This window comes from Mesoplodon bidens (genome assembly GCF_964165515.1).
Source record: "Mesoplodon bidens genome assembly, chromosome: 15".
NCBI lineage: Eukaryota > Metazoa > Chordata > Mammalia > Artiodactyla > Ziphiidae > Mesoplodon > Mesoplodon bidens.
In genome coordinates, this window is record NC_138171.1 from 16,822,241 (window position 1) to 16,841,989 (window position 19,749).

At 54.3% G+C, this 19,749-nt stretch overlaps 1 protein-coding gene across 2 annotated transcripts in view; it reads right to left on the reverse strand.

Moving 5' to 3' along the window:
- Positions 1–1,117: 1,117 nt before the first annotated feature.
- Positions 1,118–19,749, reverse strand: part of MYBL2 (MYB proto-oncogene like 2) — a 30,204-nt gene continuing 11,572 nt past the window's right edge. The window contains exons 6-14 of one of the 2 annotated variants that reach the window (XM_081256254.1): positions 17,759–17,918; positions 14,325–14,612; positions 10,753–11,172; positions 8,487–8,626; positions 6,925–7,027; positions 5,014–5,127; positions 3,663–3,767; positions 2,221–2,367; positions 1,118–1,634 (exon numbers count right to left, since the gene is read on the reverse strand). In XM_081256254.1, coding sequence (XP_081112380.1) covers positions 1,506–1,634; positions 2,221–2,367; positions 3,663–3,767; positions 5,014–5,127; positions 6,925–7,027; positions 8,487–8,626; positions 10,753–11,172; positions 14,325–14,612; positions 17,759–17,918 — 1,606 coding nt within the window. In that variant the 3' untranslated portion in view covers positions 1,118–1,505. The remainder of the gene's footprint in view (positions 1,635–2,220; positions 2,368–3,662; positions 3,768–5,013; positions 5,128–6,924; positions 7,028–8,486; positions 8,627–10,752; positions 11,173–14,324; positions 14,613–17,758; positions 17,919–19,749) is intronic. The other variant, XM_081256255.1, reaches the window with a different exon arrangement.

The following is a 19,749-nucleotide window of genomic DNA, read 5'->3' on the forward strand; positions in this document are numbered from 1 at the left end:
ACAGCCCTGTGGGGAGCAGTCAGTGACAGCACCTGGGTCACCAGGGGAAGGGATTTGGAGGTGGGCAGAGGGGTGTCCGGGCCAAGAAATCAGCAAATGCACAGGGGCATGAAGCTGGCATGGCCCAGCCATGGGATTGGCTGGAGTGTCCAGCTCAGCCACGTGGGCAGGAGGCAGGTGGGAAGGGTAGAGGCCCGTCCCGGGTCTCAAACGAACACCAGGACGCAGCCAGGCCCAGACCAGGCTTGGCTATGTGTGACCGATGGGGGCTGCCTGGGGAGGGCTGTCAATGCTGAGTCACAGAACCCTGTGTGCAGCCGACAGGACAGGGCTGTGTCGGAAACAGGCAGACTTGAACCCTGGCGTCCTAACTCCCAGTCCTCTCTTTAGAGGCTGGGGACCTCAGGCAAGAGGACCTGCCCCCGTCTCCCTTGGGAACCAGAGGCACTGAAGCAGGGTGTGGATACCGGGCTGCCCAGACAGATGCCATCCTGCGGTGAACTGAGACCACAGCCCCCAGGGATGGTCACATGCCCTGCCCGACGGACCCCACTGCTGAAAACATCACTCCCTGATTTAGACCCCTCTGAATCAGGCACCTGCCCCTCTTCAATCCCCAGGGACTCTTCCCGGCCACCAGTCAAGTGGCACAGTCTGTGCACTGGGCCATGACCAGGGTCCAGAGTCCAGGCTGGAACTGCTGCCTTGGTCTTGGGAAGTTAGGGCCACTGTGGCCAGAAGGTTCTGCCCAGCTGCCGGTCACGCCTTGTTTACCAGCCTGATCTGGGGGTGGGGCTCATCACAGGCCAGTTCAGCCAACCACCACCCGCGGCAAGGGCCAACCACTGCTCCACCCCTTCCCCAAGTCCTCAGAGCTTTGAGAAACACCCACTGGGTACAGAGAAAACTGCCTCCAGCACATTGGGTCCCTGGGGCCAACAGAGTCCAGAGACCCAGGCCTGGGCTGTGCAGACAAGGTTGCACTCTGAGGATGAGGGCCCCGGTCCCCGCATCCCTCAGGGCCCTAAGGACAGTCACCAGGAAAGCACTGTCACCAGGGAACCTCGAGCAGGATCCAGGAGGAAGGTGGGGTCCAGAGCACAGGAGAAAGACTTTTATTCTTTCAAGAAAATGTACCAACGGGTTGAAGGAAGGAGAATGCTGGCCACATCCCCTGTCCTAAGCAGGGGTCTGAGATGAGGCCAGGCCTGACCAGGGCTTGGGAGAAGCTAACGGGGCTCCCTGTGGCACTGAGGGGAGGGCTGGGCCAGCTCAGAGGTGGGACTTTGTTCTGTTAGCACCAGGAACCGCCCACAGCTGCAGCCGGACTCGGAGACAGGACAGTGGGTGGCCCTGCTCTGTCTCCACCTGAGCAGTCTGGGGAGGGGCCGGCGGCAGAAGGCTCCCTGCAGGCGGTCATCTTTGTGTGATTCTCAAATTCACAGCCTAGACTTGGCCCCCCAGCCCCCTGTAAACATGAGAATGGGCTCGTGACTGCCAAGCCCCTAAGACAAGATGAGGGTCCGAGATGTGTGGCTGGGCTTCAGGCGGCCCAGGAGCTGCCGGGCTTTCTCCTGCATGAAGAGCTGGTCCCTGGTCCCCCCGCAGGCCACCATCTTCCAGGCACTGGTCATCTGGGAGGAGGCAAAAGGGTTACCATCCAGGCAGGGGCAGTGTGCTCCCAGGGAAGCCTGGCGACCCTGGTCGGGGAGGGGTGGGGACATTTCTATGACGCTCCCTCCCTCTAGAAGCCACAAGTCTTTCTGTGCTCACTGCACCTTCCTGGTGGACCTGGGGAAGTCACTCCCATCTCTGGGAGTCCTCAGATGTAGAGCAAGGAGGCTGGACCAGGACACAAGCCCCCCACCCCCACCCCCACCCCTACTATGCAGCACCAGCCTCTGCATGAGGAAAAGCTACAGCCACGCAGGCTGGTGAGGAGCAGAGAGGGGTTGACCTGTGCAGAGGGTGAGAGTAGCAGGCAGGGCCCCCCCGCCCCTCAAGGACAGAAGTCACAGAGACGATGTCTTAATTACGAGTGAGACCACATCAGGAAGGAGGGGCTTAGTGGAGGGGATGGTCTCTAGTACACAGATTCCCTGAGGGAGTGACGTCCGGACAGAGATGTGAAGCCTAAGTTAATCAGGAAGAGGCAAAGCCTGTGCAAAGGCCCTGAGGTGTGAAGCACACAGAGCAAGGGTCCGAGGAGGATGCACTCACGGGGGCAGGAGTTGCAAAGTGGCCTCGGGGCTTCTGGGCCGCCGGCTTCTCCGGCTTGGCCTGCAGGAAGCCCTCGTTGAGCAGGCTGCTGTCCTCTCTGCTGCCCGACGGGGTGAGGCCGGAGGAGCCTGGTGGGATGTTGGTTGGCTGAAACCAAAACCAAATTGAAGGCTCAACATTTTGCCATGAGCTCTTTGTGGGAAGGAGAAAACAAAACAGCAGGCACATCCCAGCACCACCACCTCTGTTGGGATCTTGGGCAGGATATTCCTTCTCTAAGTCTCAGTTTCCTCTTCCAGATGGGAATTCATTTAAAGATTCAGTAGGAAAACAGCTGTAAAGTGCCCGTTTCAGAGCCTGGCACCTAGTAAACGCCCAATAATGCTGGTGCCTTTTTACATGAATCTGGTTCCTCCCCGTCCCAGGTGGAGACAAAGATGCTCCAGCTTCTCCTGGGACCAGAAACACCCACAGAGGTGCCTGCGTCGACTAGAACTCACTGGGAGCTGCACAAAGCACCCCAGGACTCCCAGACAGGCCTTTACCCTCCTAACAGCCTACTGGGCTCAGTGCCCTCATTACAGGCAAGAACCTGAGGCTCAGGGACCTAAGAGATGCCACAGACCAGGGCCTGGTGTCAGGACTCACCCTAGGCCCCCCACTCCACCTCCTCTGCTCTTAACCACTTGCCCTAACTTTTTCTGCTAATTATTTTACTTGCCCAAGGCGATGCTGGCTGCAGGTCTGGCTGGTGGGCACTAAGTCCCCAGCCTGGCGGGGATGCTTGGCCCAAGGGAGGTTTGTCTGCACGAGCTACGAGAGCAGCAGGCCACCTGCAGGATCTGGTCAGGCAATCCTGTCTCATAAGCTCTGCCACAGCCCTCACTGTCTGCTACCAGCGGAAGACGGGCTCACCCCACTGTCTGCTGCAAGGGATCAAGAGCATGGCATGGTTTCTGGGGCCCAGGCTCTGTGTAGGCAGCAGCCCCCTTGCTGGAGGTTGGCCTGGGAACTGGGAAGCACCCATGCCAGAGCTGAGGTGCCCCAATCCCCTGGCTATGCCCTGAGGCACGTCGCCAACCCTCTCCTGGGTCACCCTCAGGAGCAGAACGCAAGGGAAGGCGCTGGGGACTCAGAAACCACGGCTGTCAAATGGGTTCTAGCAAAGCAACTCTTGCCAAATAAACCTTTCTGTGAAAGACACAAGCAGGGCTGTCTGGACTGAAGCCAGGGGGGTGGTGCCCAGCTGCCCCCTCCCTGCTGAGCCCGGCACGTGGAAGCCCAGCCCAAGAATCACCAGACTCCACCTCCAGGGTCCTCTCCAGGCTAAAGGGCTCAAGAGGCAAAGGCCCCCCGGGAGACTCCATCCCCCCAGCCTTCTGCAGCTCGGGTGGGGAGTAGCAGGTAGCCTCACAGGATGGCTTCTCTCCCAGACCCCTTACCAAAGGCAGAGCCTTGGGCAGCGTGGACATCATCAGCTTCACGTCCTCATCCACAATGTCAAGAGCCAGGGACTTGCGGACTTTCTTGATGGGGCTTCGCCGCAGCTGAGGGAGGAGGAGGTGCTTAGGGCAGGCGTTTGGATTCCCCTGGGTCACCACCAGCACCTGATGATGCCTGCCCCAGCTGCCCTGGTCACAGAACCAGGCCCTGGTGCAGGGGAGTCCTTGAGCATGCCCGGCTGGCGAGGATTTTCGGGGGGGGGCATGGGGGACCGGGACACTTTGGCCCTGCTGCAGACTCTGCCCACAGAGCAGACTGTCCTGCCAGACGCTCAGTGTTGGTACTGAGGACACCAACGCCATCCTCCACCCAACCTCATCCCCAAAGGGACCAAGCACAGCCTCCAAGCCTCTACTGCACGAAACGCTCTCCTAAACAGCCAAGTTACAGCTAAAACACCTACCTGCCGGTGAGTGACATGGAGATGTGGGGCCCAACGGGACACAGGCATTACAGGAATGCTCAGCCCCACCCCCGCACTTCCTATAAGCAGGCCAGGGGTCAGCTCCAATGTCAGGGAGGGGCTCTGAGACTAGTACTCACCCCCCAACCCAGCACTGTGCCCCAAACAGGTGCCACCACGGCTCAGAACCACCTTCGGACACAGAGAGGCCACGGAGGGTCCCGGCCATGCTCTACATACACGCCCAGGGGCCCAGCCCAGTGGGTCCCTCCCAGCCTGGCCACCCACCTTCCCAGCCACCCTCCACCCCGGCACACTCCCATCTTCCTTGCTCCCCAGGAGAGCACCTGGGAAGAAAGGGGCACAAAGACAGAGGGGACATGGAGCCACCTGCTGTTGGGAAACCCCACACGCCAGGCGGCGGGAGAGCTTGTCCAGTATGGCCCGGCCCTGCCCAGAGCAGCTCCCCACCTCACCGGAGCCCACTGTCCCCGACCTGCTCGTGCAGCCAGGACACCTGGCTGGCTCCATACCAAGGATTTCCCTTGAGATCCTCTTTGTGCCCTTTCTACCCCCTTAACACCGTATGTACTGAGTCACTAGGGTGTTTGCCGTTTCCACCCACTGCACTCCGGGAGGGAGCAACCGCTCTGGGTCTTGCTCACTGTTCTGACGCCCGACCCAGCCCAGAGCCGGGGTCCAAACAGTGCTGAGTAACTAAGGCACCAGTTCAAAGGGGAAGAGGGAAGGGTCCCAGGCACCAAGGCCTTACCTTGGTTGGTTTCACAGACAACCACTCTGCAGGAACACAGGGCCGGGGCCACAGTTCCACTTGCCCCGGTGCCTTATGTCTACCAGACCCGCTCCCCACTCCGCCAGCCACTCACCCCAGCCTTCCTCTTCTGCTTCTCGGGCCTCACTTCATCCTCAATGATGAGCTCGATGCCGGCCTCGGAGCGCAGCACCTCCTTCAAGTCCTCCTCCAGGTGCGGGGTCTGGGGCTACAGGCAGGGATGTGAGTGAGGCCCTGCACCCAGGCCGTAGGACACAGGCAGAGCCTGCTCACGGGAGCAGTGGGGCGGACGCGGGCAACGCAGGGAGGAGGCCCAGTGCCGGGACACTGGCCTCACACACAGTATCCATGGCCGCTAACTGCCCTGCCTGGGACACTGGCCTCTGCTCACTGAGAGCCGCACAGGCCCGGAGTGTCCCCACTTGACCACAGCCAACCTCACACAACCCGGGGAAATAGCTGTCTACCTCTTCCACGAGGTAGAAACGGAGGCTCAGAGAGAGTGAGACCCCAGCCCAAGGCCACACAGCTGTGAGGTTAGAACCTGGATGCGCTCAAAACCCTAACTCCTTCACCCCTTGGTCCCACAGTAACGGGGACATTGATTCCATTTCCCTTTCTCAGGCCTGGGGGCTCAGGCGGCAGAGACCAGGGGAGGGAGAGAGCTACTGAGCAGCAGGGGTCGGGTACAGTAACACACGAGAAGTCACTCTAAAAGCCCCCAAGTGGGCTTCCCTGGTGGAGCAGTGGTTAAGAATCCGCCTGCCAACGCAGGGGATACGGGTTCGAGCCCTGGTCTGGGAAGATCCCACATGCCGCGGAGCAACTAAGCCCAGGCGCAACAACTATTGAGCATGCGAGCCACAACTACTGAGCCCGCGTGCCGCAACTACCGAAGTCCATGCGCCTAGAACCCGCGCTCCACGAGAGAAGCCACCGCAATGAGAAGCCCATGCACAGCAATGAAGAGTGGCCCCCGCTCGCTGTAACTAGAGAAAGCCCGTGCACAGCAACGAAGACCCAACGCAGCCAAAAATAAATAAATTAATTAACTTATTAAAAAAAAAAAAAAGTAAAAAAATAAAAGCCCCCATGTACTTGAATTATCGCTGCCAAGGGCAGATTCACCCTCCAGCTGTGCCTGGAGAGCACACAGACCTCTTAGTATCCGGGAGCCGAACCCCACTCAGACAGGAAAGGGCAGTGCTGACTGGGGCCTGACCTGGGGCCTGTGCAACTCCACCAGCTGCATCCCAGGATGGGGAGACCACGGCCCCACCACCCAGACCCCACGTGGTGAGCACAGAGGGGAGCTCGCTGCAGGCTTTGTCCACAGGAAATGCTTCTCTACAACCTGCCTTTCTCCCACCTTCAGCTGGTTTCTAAGACACAGCCTATTTGGGAAAACCCGGGGTGCCAGCTCTCTCTTCCGCCCTTGGGGAAAGCAGGACCGTCCCATGAACCGGGAAGAGTCAGGGGAGAAGGGCCATTCTCACACTGCTGGGGAAGCACGCCAGGAGGTGTCTCCTCACTGGCGAGCCATCTCCAGTCCCCCCCGCCCCGAGTGCTTTCCCGTGTTTTGCAAACAACGGGCAGTTGGTCAAACGGCTTCGGTTTGAGGAGCAATTCGCCACTTTCATGAACCAGCCCCAGCGCCCGAGCAAGTCCTTCTCCATCCCAACTCCTGCCCATGTTCTGCTTGGCATGGCCATGTGCTGAGTATTCAGTCATTTATGCACATACATGCTGAATGCCAGCTTCCACCACCCCAAACTCCCAGCTTCACCGGGACGCCACCGTGGCTCCAACACCCAGCACCGCCTGGCACGTGGCAGCTGCTCAGGAGACGTCTGATGAACTGGTAACTCCACCCCGGGGGCCCCATTTGTAAAACTAGGGTATCTGCAACTTCTCAAGGCTGTTGGGAGAGTCTAATGAGATCTCAGAGGGACGGGGCCCTGTGAACCGTAAATGGCTGGAGGACCAGCCCGGCCGTACCACGTACCAGGGGCTTTAGTGGTCCGTACTTCTCCAGGGCGTTCTTGAACGGGGTCGGCGTGTGAGGAGTGCTGTCCCTGGAGTACTTCTGATCTGGGGTTACAAACCTGCTGGGGACAGAGGAGGAGGTGTCACGACGGGGCTGGGGGCAGACACCAGCTGCTCTGCTGCAGGCGCCCGTGAGTCCCACACCGCCCTCCACCGGACCTCTGCCTCGGCAGCAGGGAGGCCACCCCCGGACACAGTCTCTTCCCATCACACTTGCCCACACACCCACCTCCCCACCCCCGAAGGGAGTTACGGGGGCTGAGAGGAAGGGCTATCCTCAGAAACGGGAAAGAACGGGGAAGAGTCCGAGGGTCCAGCACACCCGAAAGGCTGGAAGAACGACTGAGAAGGCTGCTGTTCACTAGGATTCTCCGTAAAACAAGGCCGGCCTGTGGCCACACTGCAGAACCAGCGAGAGAAGGGGGAGGCGAGGAAGGTGGGAATCCAGGAAGGCCGCATCCCTCTCCAACCTCTCTCCGGAGAAGCAGCGACTCCTTTTGTGGTTCCAGCTGTCTGTTTAAGAACTTCAAGTCCAGGATTTTGGCTTGAATAGAGAATCATTTCTCATGAAACGTATCTAAGTATCAATTCTTTTTCTTGGTTCCAGCATACGTTTAAGAGCTTAGATTTGAAGTCCAAGATTTCGGCTTGAAAGGAGAATCATTTCTCAAGAAGCCTACTTATGTTAAATGTTAGACCAACTCTTGAGAGACTGACTTCTGACCAAGCGATTCATACATCTTTTCTGAAATTACATATCATTACAAGAACTAAAACTCCTGAACTGATTCCTGAATTACAACTTAACTGCTGAAACATAAATAGCAACTCTTCTCCCCCGGCACATGTAACAAGCAGAAGACCAGTTAAGTAACTCTCTCTACCTGGAATTCAAGAGTCACGATGACACAAGGAAGGAAACTTATTGTGAAAGCACCTCCACAGAAGCAGGTAAGCAACCTGTACAGGCTGAAGGTGAAACGCTGTGCTTCATACGCACGGGAGGTGGGGCACGGCCGTCCCTCCTGACTAAGCACCAGAGAGACGGAGAGAACCGGGGGCTCTTCCGTCCTTCACGTAGGGCTACTCAAACACAGTGGATCTGCACTTGAAATTTATAAAGGATGCAGAGATTAAATTTTTCGTGGCAGTGTGGACTCTCTCCATTTCTGAGATTAGAAAACCATCAAGTTAAAAAATAAAAACGGGGAATTCCCTAGCGGTCCAGTGGTTAGAATTCCGCGTGCTTTCACTGCCGAGGGCGCAGGTTCAATCCCTGGTCAGGGAACTAAGATTCCTCAAGCCATGCGGCGCGGCCAAAAAAAAGAAAAACAAAAAAGAAAGAATTAGAACAGAGGTGAAGCGGCGGACTATCCTGACGGAAGTGAAGAGGTGTGGTGACCAGGAGGAGGCTGCCTTCCTGTAACAGAGTCTCAGGTGGTTTTCCAAGGGGTCCCTCCCCCAGAGAACCTTCTCCACCAGGCCGGCCACTGCTTGGGGAGGGGCAGGCCCAGCACTCACGCAGCGTGTTTCTGGTGCAGGGGCGTCTTATCCCGGTGCAGCGGCGTGGTGACCACCACCTTCTGGCTGCACACGGGGGTGGACGTCAGCGAGGGGCTCTCCAGCTCTAGTGTGTCCTGTTTGTTCCAGAAGTTCAGAAACTGCCAGGAAGACAAAGGAAACAAGACAAGGTGATGACCTAAGAGCCCACCGGCAGGCGCCAGAGAGCAAAGGCCAGGACAGATGGGCAGGGACCCACTGAGCAGGTCCATGTAGACCCCAGGCCGGGCATCACCCAATCCTCGTTTTGCCAGGAGGATGGGAGGTCCATCTCCCATCCCCACGTGCTGCTGACAGTGTACTTAAGGCAAAGGAAACTGACCGAGAGCAGCTCCTTTTCAGAAGAAAAAAGAAAGTAGCTCTTAAATGAACTGCGACAGACGACAGACAGGGGTCTGTGATGATAGAGAGAGATGGTGACATCAACACTTAGACACACCTTCTCACACCAGAGCTGAGCACTGCACACTGAGAATTTCACATAGTTTTCACAGATCCTCTGAAATGTAAAGATTCCAATCCCCCTTTACAGATAAGAGAGGTTTGGATTCTTGCGCTGAGTGCTAGAGGCGGGTCTCAAACCCAGATGTGAAGCACCACCCTCTCCCCTCTGCCCTGAAGGTGCCCTTGGCAGCTCAGGGCCACCTGCAGCCCTCAGGCCCACTGCCCTCTGCAGGGTCTCTGGGCAGGGCAGCTGCACTCCGTCACCCTGGGCTGTTCTCTGGGCAGCTCCAGCCCTGCTGTCTTCCTTCTCCAGCCAGCAGCCCTCACGGGAGGCCTGCTATGGGCTAAACTGTGATCTCCCCAAGTTCACATGTTTACACCGTAACTCCCAGTACCTCAGACTGTGATTGTATTTGGAGATGGGCCTTTAAAGAGGTGATTACGGTAAAATGAGGCCACATGGGTGGGCTCTGATCCAATAAGATTGGTGTCCTTAGAAGAAGTTTAAAAAGAAGAAGAGATTATAAGAGAAAAGAGGTTAGGACACAGACACTGAAGGAAGACCACCTGAAGACACAGAGAGGAGATTACCACCTAGAAGCCAGAGACCTCAGAGGAAACCAGTCCTGCTCACACCCTGATCTCGGACTTCTAGACTCCAGAACTAAGATAATGAGTACGTTGTTCCGGTCCCCCTGTGTGCAGTTCTTTGTCATGGCAGCCTGAGTGAACTAACACAGGGCACCTTGCAGAAACACCACCAGACATCCCGACACATAGGCCTGGCCTCAGGCCCTCTACAGCAGAGAGGGTGGCCTCTGGAAACATGCCACGACTGGGCCTCATTCTCTCACGTCCCCACAGGAGGGAGGAGACCCTTGAGACCCAAAGCCTCTGCCCCCCCCCGCCTCCTGCCTTGGGCCTGCCTCTTGCCCACCCCTCCAGCCTACCCCCCACCCCACAGCCCCCAGCGCAGTGCATAACCCCTAGCTGTACCCAGGACCCTCCGAGGCCCCAGCCCCCATCCCTCAACCCTCCTCCTGTCCCCATCAGTCCTCCTGCCCCCCATCCATGAGTCCTAGCTCTGGACTTCACACCATACTCTGCTCTCCCCTTGACTCCAAGCCTTTATTCAAGCCGACCAATCGATCAACAAACCCCACCTGAGACACCACTCTCTGAGTGCCTCCCTCACCTCTAGGAAAGACAGGGCCCTTCAGGCTCCCCCCAACACTGTCTATTACAAACAGAGCCTGGGAAGCAGTACTCAACACAACAAGCTCTCAGCGACTCAGTAACTGCTCCTCCCACAGCCCTTTCCTCAGGACATGCTGACCACCAAATCCCCCACCCCAGCCATCCTCTCACCCCAGCCATCGTCTCCATGGGCAGGGCTGTCATCAGCCCCTTCCCTCCCCAGGGCTGGCAAATCTGCTATAAAATCGGTGCTCAGTAAACTCACTCTTTTAACACACACTGAGTCCTCTTCCCTTCTTGGTCTGTTTATCACCCTCTGCCCCCAGCTCCAGCAATCCCCCTTCTCATAGAAGCCTGCCTGGCTGACACCCTTTCCCGACTAGATGCACCCTAAGTACCATAAGCTGCCTTTTTCACTCCATTCATCACGTTTATTTGGGTCCTTTTTTATTAACTGGTCTTCCCATCAGCACGGCTGCTTCATGAGGGCAGGGCCAGGCCTGTTTCTGCCCTCCAGGGTCCCCAGCACTGGGCACAGGGGGGCTGTCACCGCGCCCAGAGAACAGTCGGGGTGGGGTCCACGCACCTGGGAGGGCGAGAAGGGAAGGGTCTTGACGGGCGTGCTCTTCGGGGTGAGGCTGTTGCAGGAGTCCAGGAAGGACAGGCTGGCGCTGTTCTCCGTGACAGGTGACAGGGCGACTCGCCTCTTCTTCTGCCGCTTGAGCACCGAGGGCGGTGTGCTGATGCCCGAGCCCCCCACGTCAGTGCTGGGGGAGATGGGGATCAGCTCGCCCCGGCTGCTCCGGCTCAGGTCAGAGATGGTGTGGCCATCCAGGCGGTACTCGGTCACGCTGGGCACAGCGGCGGCAGGCTGGCGGGTTGGCGGGGCCTGCTGCTGCTGCTGCTGCGATGGATGGGGCTGCACCGGACTGCCGCCAATGCTGCCCTCTGCAGATGGCTCCTCGGGGAGGTCAAACTTACTCAGGTCACACCAAGCATCGGGGTCCTGCCCAGAGAGGGGGTTTAGGAATAACTGCAACGGCTCTGCTTTTCTACCGGTTGATATACCACAGGGCTCATTCGTTAAAGGAAAATACACAAGCATCAAGCATGATCCTACAGGGACTTCCCTGGGGGTCCAGTGGTTAAGACTACACGCTTCCACTGCATGGGGCATGGGTTCGTTCCCTGGTCAGGGAACTAAGATCCCCCAAGCCGCGTGGCCCAGCCAAAAAAAAAAAAAAAAAAAAAAAAAAGATGATCCCACAGCCCAGAAACGATCACCTTTAACATTGTCTTGCCTTTCCTCAGATTCTTCTAAGTCTTTGTATTTGGAAACATAACTGAAGTCATATCGTGCCTATGGCTGCTTCCTGTTATTTACAAAAATGTTCTATGCGTTTTTAAGATATACAAAAAGCACAAAGAAAAATACAAAGAAAATTCACATACCCATCAATAAGCCTAAGAAATAAAACCTTATCACTAAAACTCCAGGTCCACCTGGCACATCCTCTGCCTGCATGCAGGAAATCACTGCCTGAATTTAGTATTTACCATCTTTATGCATTTGTTTATCAATTACCACTTACATGTGTCCCTAAATATTTAGTACTTTCAATGTTTCTAACTTTAGTACAAATCATTTCTATTTAACTTGTTTTTTCCATTTAAAGTTTCGGTGAAGCTGGAATAATGATTGCACCTCATTCTATTACCTATGAGTTTAATATTTACTATCAATATTAGTTGTTATTATAGTGAAAAAAGGTCAACTTTTAACAATTTTAAGGGCTGTAAAATATACCATCATTTGAACATGTTACATGATTATCCCCTTTCTATAGGACATTAGGTTTTCCCCCCTAATTCTTTTTTTTTTTTTTTTTTTTTTTTTTGCGGTACGCGGGCCTCTCACTGCTGTGGCCTCTCCCGTTGTGGAGCACAGGCTCCGGACGCGCAGGCTCAGCAGCCATGGCCCACGGGCCCAGCCGCTCCGCGGCATATGGGATCCTCCCGGACCGGGGCACGAACCCGCATCCCCTGCATCGGCAGGCGGACTCTCAACCACTGCGCCACCAGGGAGGCCCTCCCCCCTAATTCTTAAAAATTAAAAATAGCATCTTTATGAACATCTTGGATGTAAATCTTCTCCTGCGTTTGTAGCTATTTCCTTAACAGATTACTGGAAGTGAGGCTTTGGGCCCAAGGCCGTGAGCAGGTTGAAGGGTGTTGATTTGCCAGCCACGTACCCAGAGAGCACCACTGGGCTCCATGACCCTGTCAATCACAGCGCCTCCTTGGGTGCTTCACCTACACTGTTTCCAACCCCACAGCCACTCTGCTAGAGAAGCATTACTTTCCCCTCTCATACTGAGGAAGCCAGGTCAGAGAGGGTGTGATCGGCCTGAAGTCACTAAGTTTCCAAGAGCAATTCTAAGAGGCATGCCCAGGTCTTTCTGCCTTTGCCCAGTAAATTACAACCCAGCCCAAGGGCTTCTGGATACAGAAGTTTCCACTGGTCCCTGGAGGTCTGGCCCTGAATGGACCGAGACCCTAGTGGTGACTTCTTCTGGTCCTTGGAGCTCACAGAAGCCTGGCAAGTTCATTGCTAAGGGGGGAGGCCGGCTCAGAGCTGTGCTGTCTCCAGGCATTCCTCCCAGCAGCCAACCCCAACCTCGGAGAGGCCCCGGAATGGATGGCATCTAACAGACCGGAGCACATGCTACAAGGACTGCCCGGAGAGACAGACGGCAGTGTTTCTGCAGCTACTATCACTCCCCATCAGTCGCCGAAGGTCATCGTGGAGAGCTCGAGCTCGGCACTCACCAGCTGTGTGACACTGGACAAGCCTCCTAACCTCTCTGAGCTTGAGCTGAGTCCACCACCCACTTCACCGGCTGTTAAAGAACTAAGAGCATATACAGAGGTAGCAAGTAACAAGCCTGGCACATGGCAGGCACTCAAATGTTAGAAACTATCATTACAAAAGCAGCACCGGGCCTGGCATACAGCGGGTGCTCAAGAGAGCAGTCTGAGGATGGACGGAGGCAACACCGTGAAGCACCAGCAGTGCAGAGTGGGCCCACTCTCACCTCAACCCTTCCTCAGAGCCCAAAGGAGGGACAGCCCACGGTGGCCCCGGGGCTATTTGCTGAACAGACTGACACACGCATCGCTACTCTGAAATCCCTTGTAGTGAAGGGGACACCACAGTCCCAGCCACTAGGGGCAAGAGGTGAGACCCAGAGCCAGAGGGTCTGAGCAGACAGCCCACCTGAGACCCACCCCACCATCCAAACGCTCATTGGGCAGGACAGTGGAGCACAGCATGATGGTTAAGACCTAGGCACCTTACTTGCTGTGTGACCTTTGACCTTTGGGTACACTTACTTGATCTCTCTGAGCCTCAGTCTCATCTGCAAAACACAGAAAGGACACCCCTCACAGGATACCGTGTGGACTATATGTTAAGCCCACAGCCTGGTATTTAGCAAATGCTCAATAAACAGCGTCAATGTTCTCAGCCAATAGGAGGAAGCCCAAGTGGGAAGGTGAGTGTGGGTGCTGCCCACTGAACCCCTCTACCCCTGGTCGCCAGCCTCTTGCCCACCACCTCCTAAAACCCACTTCACACCACAGGCCTGGCTGGTGGACCTGGGAGGTCACACCAAGAAGTACACCCCCCACCGGGGTGCCTTCCCCAAAGGGGCACAATCCACAGCCAGCGCGGCCCCAGGGGTGGCTGTACCTGAGTAATCAGGACCCACTCACCACTGCAGCCCCAAACCCTGGCCCTTCCCAGGGTCCTCTCCAGGGACACCCAACCACCTGTGCTGCCACAAACACCAATGCCCACCCGGGCTGTGTTACCGCTTCAAACACCCTCCCCCGTCAGCCCTGAGGACTCTGGCTTCCACCGCGAGCCCTCCCAGCCCACCCTGCGCTGTACAGGTGAGGCAGGAGCTCCCCGAGGGCAGGCGCTGCACAGCCACTATCTTGGCATCACCAGGCCCCGGTGCTGGGCTGGGCACTCGGCACCACCTGAGCCACATCAGCGAGACAACGAACGGACGGAAGGACGGACGCCTACAGAGAGAAAGCGCTCCCTGCTGGGGGTGCTCGGGGCCCACTGTGAAGTGCCGTGACCAACATTACCGACTCGATCAAGTCCAGGGCTTCAGAGAGGCTGGAGCCCACGGCAGGGATGAGGAGGTTTGCGGCCTCCACCACCCACTTGTAGGGCAGGCTGGTTTCCGGCGAGGAGCCCTCCTGGTCCTCACGCTTGGGGAAGTCCTCCAGGGGCTCTGGCGTCCGCACTCCGTCCAGCTCTGTGGGGACAGGCTCCTGCTCCTGGGAGGGGGCAGCCGCCGTGGCCTCCTCCTCACTGCTCTCCTCTTCCTTCAGGGCAGGGAAGGCCGGGGGCCAGCTGGTCACAAGACTTCCCTGGTGGGCACAGGGCACGCGGTTTGGATTTTTCATTATGACAGATAAACTATGCCGTATTCCAGCTAACAGTGCACAACCCGAATCTAATAATAAGGAAACTCAAGTGAACCCAGATTGAGAGAGAGTCTGTAACGTAACTAGCCCTACCTTACGCTTCAAAAACATCAGTATCGTGAAAGACTAGGAAAGGCTGATGAACTATTCCAGATAAAATTAGACGAAAGACATATGACAACGAAACAGTGTCTAATCCTGGGCTGGATCATGGGCAGGAAAAAGTAGAATCTAGATGGTAGATTAGTCAAAAGTCCCGCACCAATGTTAAATTCCAAGTGCGTACTGTCGTCACACAGGTGAATGTCCTTATTTTGAGGAAACACACACGCAAGTATTAAGAAATAAAAGGCACAATGTATGGAACCAACTCTCAAATAACTCAGGTTAAAAAATATGCATATTGGAACTTCCCTGGTGGTCCAATGGCTAAGACTCCACGCTTTCGCTGCAGGGGGCCTGGATCCGCATGCCACAGCCATTAAGTAAATAACTAACTACAGGGTCTTTTAAAAAAAATAAATGTACATAGAGAAAGATAAAGCAAATCTGACAAATGTTAAAAATTAATGAACCCAGTAAAGGATATAGGCGAGCAGTCTTCTTGCAACTTTTCTGTATACTTAATATTATTTCAAAATGAAAGTTTGAAAAAGGAGTGGAGACTAATTTTGTGACAGAAAAGAAATAAAGAAAAAGAGGTAGATCGTTATGGCAATCGCTCTCTTGGCAGAACCTCGGAAACAAGCTTGACTCGTTGACCTGACAGCCCCCGAGGAGCCTTGAAAACAGCACAGGTGATTAACACAGGCCTGGTGGAGAGCGAGAAGCGGGGTCCCGTGTTACTGGGGGGAGAACATGGGCTCTGGATGCAGACAGAGCTTTGCCATTTCCCAGCTCGGGCAAGCTTGTGATGAGGGTCAGTTTCCTTGCCTATAAAATGAGGACACTGAGGCTTACTGAGCAGGGAGGGTACACAGATCAACAACTGTGTGAAAACCTTTCAACCTAATTAGTAGCTATTATTGCCACTGCTGTCAAGTGAACAGAATGGAAACGGTTTGTGATATAAGCAAAGGAAGAAAAGGAGATAAGAGCAGATTGGATTAAAAGCTTATAACTGCTATAACTGGAGGGGAAGAATGCTATGAATACTATTTAAAAGCTACCAACATGTGATTCCCACTTCAGAAAACAGCCACTTTGAAAAAAGTCTGGCAATTTCTAATAAAGTTCAGTACTTATCATTTATAATTGCAAGCACTGACTAGTGAGGTAGGCCCATACACACAGAACAGGCAAACGTTTTCTGGCAGGCAATCTAGCAAAATGTATTAACGTCTATTTTGTTTTTGTTTTTTGGGGGCGGGGGGTGATGCCACACGGCACGCGGGATCTTAGTGCCCTGATCAGGGAATCAAACCCAAGCACCCTGCACTGGAAGTGGGAGTCTTAACAACTGGCCCACCAGGGAAGTCAGTCCCTTATAGTTTTTAAAGAATGTATCTATCTACCTCTAGGAATTTCCCAAGAGACAACTGAGCACATAAGCAGTGATTTAGCTACAAGGACAACCACAAAAAGTCAGGTGTAACCTTAATTAAATAAATTACCAGCACAATAGAACCATTAAAATGACAGTGGAGAGGAGTGGGTGAGGCTGAAACCCACACTGGAACCTGACCTGTGTGCTCAGGATCAAGGTCTGGAGCTCCCCCAGACCCAGCAGGGCCAGCCTCCCAGACACAAACCTTCACGGGGGTGAAAACAGAGTCAAGGAAATGACTTTCAGCCAAGGAGGATTTTCAGAGACCTACTGTCCACTCTGCCCTATCCTGAAAGACGACTTCTCCATGTTTGCTGACGCACATTGTTTCTCTCTGGGGCACGGATGCTTTTTATTTAATCAGAAGTAAAAGCCTGGAAAACATATTACTTAGGTATACAAGAAACTGAGAAGTGAACTCCTCTGGTTAGGGGACCCATGGGGAATCCAGACAGGAGGGAGAAGTCCTTTTACGTTTCACTTTACAGCTTTTTCAACTGTTACCGCATAGATGCTCTCATATCTGGGAAGCAAGGAATAGTCTCTGAAGCTGAAAAATCCAGAAAGAGGCAAAAACATGATATAACGCTCCAGCAGGGTGTTGCAGAAGCACTGGATCAGTGAACAGTTATAATCTGGCCAGCAGGAAAAGGAAAGGTGGAGTATTAAAAAGAACTATTCAATAGTTCACGATTACAGAAAAGATTGGAAAACAGTGTAGAGGAAGCGTGTCACCTGCCATGTACCCAGCAACGTCCCATCTTCATACTCTGACACATGTGCTTCAAATCTTTGTTTTTTGAGAATAAATCATATGAGATAGTTCAAAAATAACCATAAACACCCAAAACTACTATAATATTGTAAATCAACTATACTTCAATTTTTAAAAAAGTATGCTCTGGAGTATAGGATGGGAGATGTTAACAATTGTAAATGTAACACCATATGACTTCATTTATATGACTTCCTAGAAAATTATAGAGACAGAAAACAGATGAAGGGTGCCAGGGACTAGGGATGGGAAAAGGGCTGAAAGAATATGGGGGGTGATGGAGATGTTGTGTGTTGACTATGGTGGTGGCCACAGGACTGTTTAAAGCTGTCATGACTCAGACCTGCACACGAAACACAGTGAATTTTACTGTATGTGCTTGTACCTCAACAAATCTGATTTTTTTTTTAGAATTGCATATGTGCTTTTAGTATGAAAAGGCTGGAAACAGCAACGGGTAGGAAGGAAGCTGTTGAGGACAGGAGGAGGCTGAGGACCTCCCCACCTGACCCTTCTTCACCTGGTGTCGGCTCTGGCATCCTGCATCTGTGGACAGATGAGCACCAAGCATGGGCACAGGTGACACAGGGAAAGGGCCTCGTGAGAGATGAGGCCACAGTGAGAACCTCTTGTAGGATTAAGGAACAGCCACGGAACAGGTGAAAAAGGAGGAATAGGTGTTGGTGAGACGGCATCGGATACACATGAAAACAAACCAACTAACCCAAGGCCAGTGGCAGAGGTGCCTGACATCCCCGCCCCACTCACCTGGCCTTCTGAGGCAGGGGCACTTTGGCAGCCGTCCTTGTCCTCCACCTCCAGCAGCAAGTACATGGGCTTGCTGTCTCTGGACTCACTCAGGAAGCCTCCCGTGTCCACCTTCCTCTTGATAGTGGAGTTCCAGTGATTCTTCACAGCATTGTCTGTCCTACAGGGGCCAACCGGGGATCTTTGACCCCAGCACTGGGGCCCGTGCGCCACCAGGCGCGTCACTAGCCTCCCTGAGCTGAGCTCCCGCTTCTGTAAATGAGGGTTCAATCTGAGGAGTTCTAAGGGCTCTTAGCTCTAAGATGAAGTCTGACATGCTTGCACCCTGTAACAATTTACGGAATATTTCCACACACCTCTGAGAAATAAGCAAAGGTCTTATTCAGCCTACAGGGCAAAATCCTCACACTGAAACATTCTGGGAACTCTCATTCCCTTTCCCACTCACTCTGCATTTGTAGAAACCGTAAGCAAGCTGCTGGCCGCTGGCCCCTGTCCTGAGGCTCAGTGACCTGGAACACAAGCCCTGATCACGTCCCACAGACAGAAAATGGCCAAAGGGGGCACAGAGGATCCACTACTGACCACTCTGAGCCTTGGCTTTTTTATCTGGAGAATCAAAAGACTACTTCACTCGCCATCACTTGCTGAAGATTAAAGAGGAAACATATATGGTATAAGTCAGAGTAGTACACCACACTACAGAAGCAGAAAGTAGCACAGTGGTACAGGAGTCAGGGAAGCGTGGAGGGAGAGAAGCAGACAGGTACCGTAGGACAGAGTAACAGAGTAGTAGGAGCAGACAGCAGGACGAAGCACAAAGTACGAAACTACAGAAGCACACAGCAGCATCACAGTGAGTAGCAAAGGGGCTCAGCAGCGTCAGAGCCCACAGACCTACAGCAGTTCAGAAGTGCAGACACACAGAGGCGCTGCCTTCTTTGGGTTTCCGAGCAGAGCACTTTTCCCTCGAACCGTGAACAGAGAATAGCAGCTTGACGGAGCCACCAGTCTAAGAGGAGGCTCTAGATCTCTGTTCATTCCCACTGCAGGCTGTCAGGACACAGTGCTGACTGGGCAGGGGTCGGGGCACGGTGCGGAGGTGGCCAGGGACTGACCACAGTTGGAAAGGACAGAGAAACCTTCCCCGAGGAAATAACGTCCCCACTGAGAACTAAAGGATGAGAGCGTGTTGGCTACATGATGGGCACAAGTTAGAGGGCATCCAAGCTGCCAGGAGCACAGGGCGTTCGTTCTCAGCAAAGAGCTCTCCCGTGTCTAAGGGAGAGAGGAGGTCGGAGCAGCTAAGTCCCCACAGATGAGCAAGGGTGACGGGAGATCAAGGCGAGGCTGGTGGCATCAGCCAGGCCAGGCTGGCCACACGGGGAAGAGGCTCGAGTCCTCAACCCAAGTGTTATAAGAAGTGCCAAAAGGAAAACACACTCCGGGGTTTGAGTTTTGGAAACAGATGATTCCAGACTCCAGGGGAAAGAGACCATCGGGCATTTTATTTCCTCTCCTTCCCAGGACCGCAATGCCATGGCAAAGAAAGGAAACAAAATAAGGTAAAAAGGCACACAGACGGGCTTCCCTGGTGGCACAGTGGTTGAGAGTCCGCCTGCCGATGCAGGGGACACAGGTTCGTGCCCCGGTCCGGGAAGATCTCACATTCCGCGCAGCGGCTGGGCCCGTGAGCCATGGCCACTGAGCCTGCGCATCTGGAGCCTGTGCTCTGCGACAGGAGAGGCCACAACAGTGAGAGGCCCACATACGGCCAAAAAAAAAAAAAAAAAAAAAAAAAAAATGCACACAAACGAAAAGAGCAGGGTAGAAGACAGTGGTGAGTAAGTGATTTTTTTCCAGAAGATGGAAAGCAGTTAGGGGAGCAGTGAGCAACTTAGGAGACTGGGAGTTGACCCTGGAGGAGGATTCTAGCAAGAATGGAGCCAAGTCGTCCTAATGCTCCCTGCAGAACACCAAGAGGCCCAGGG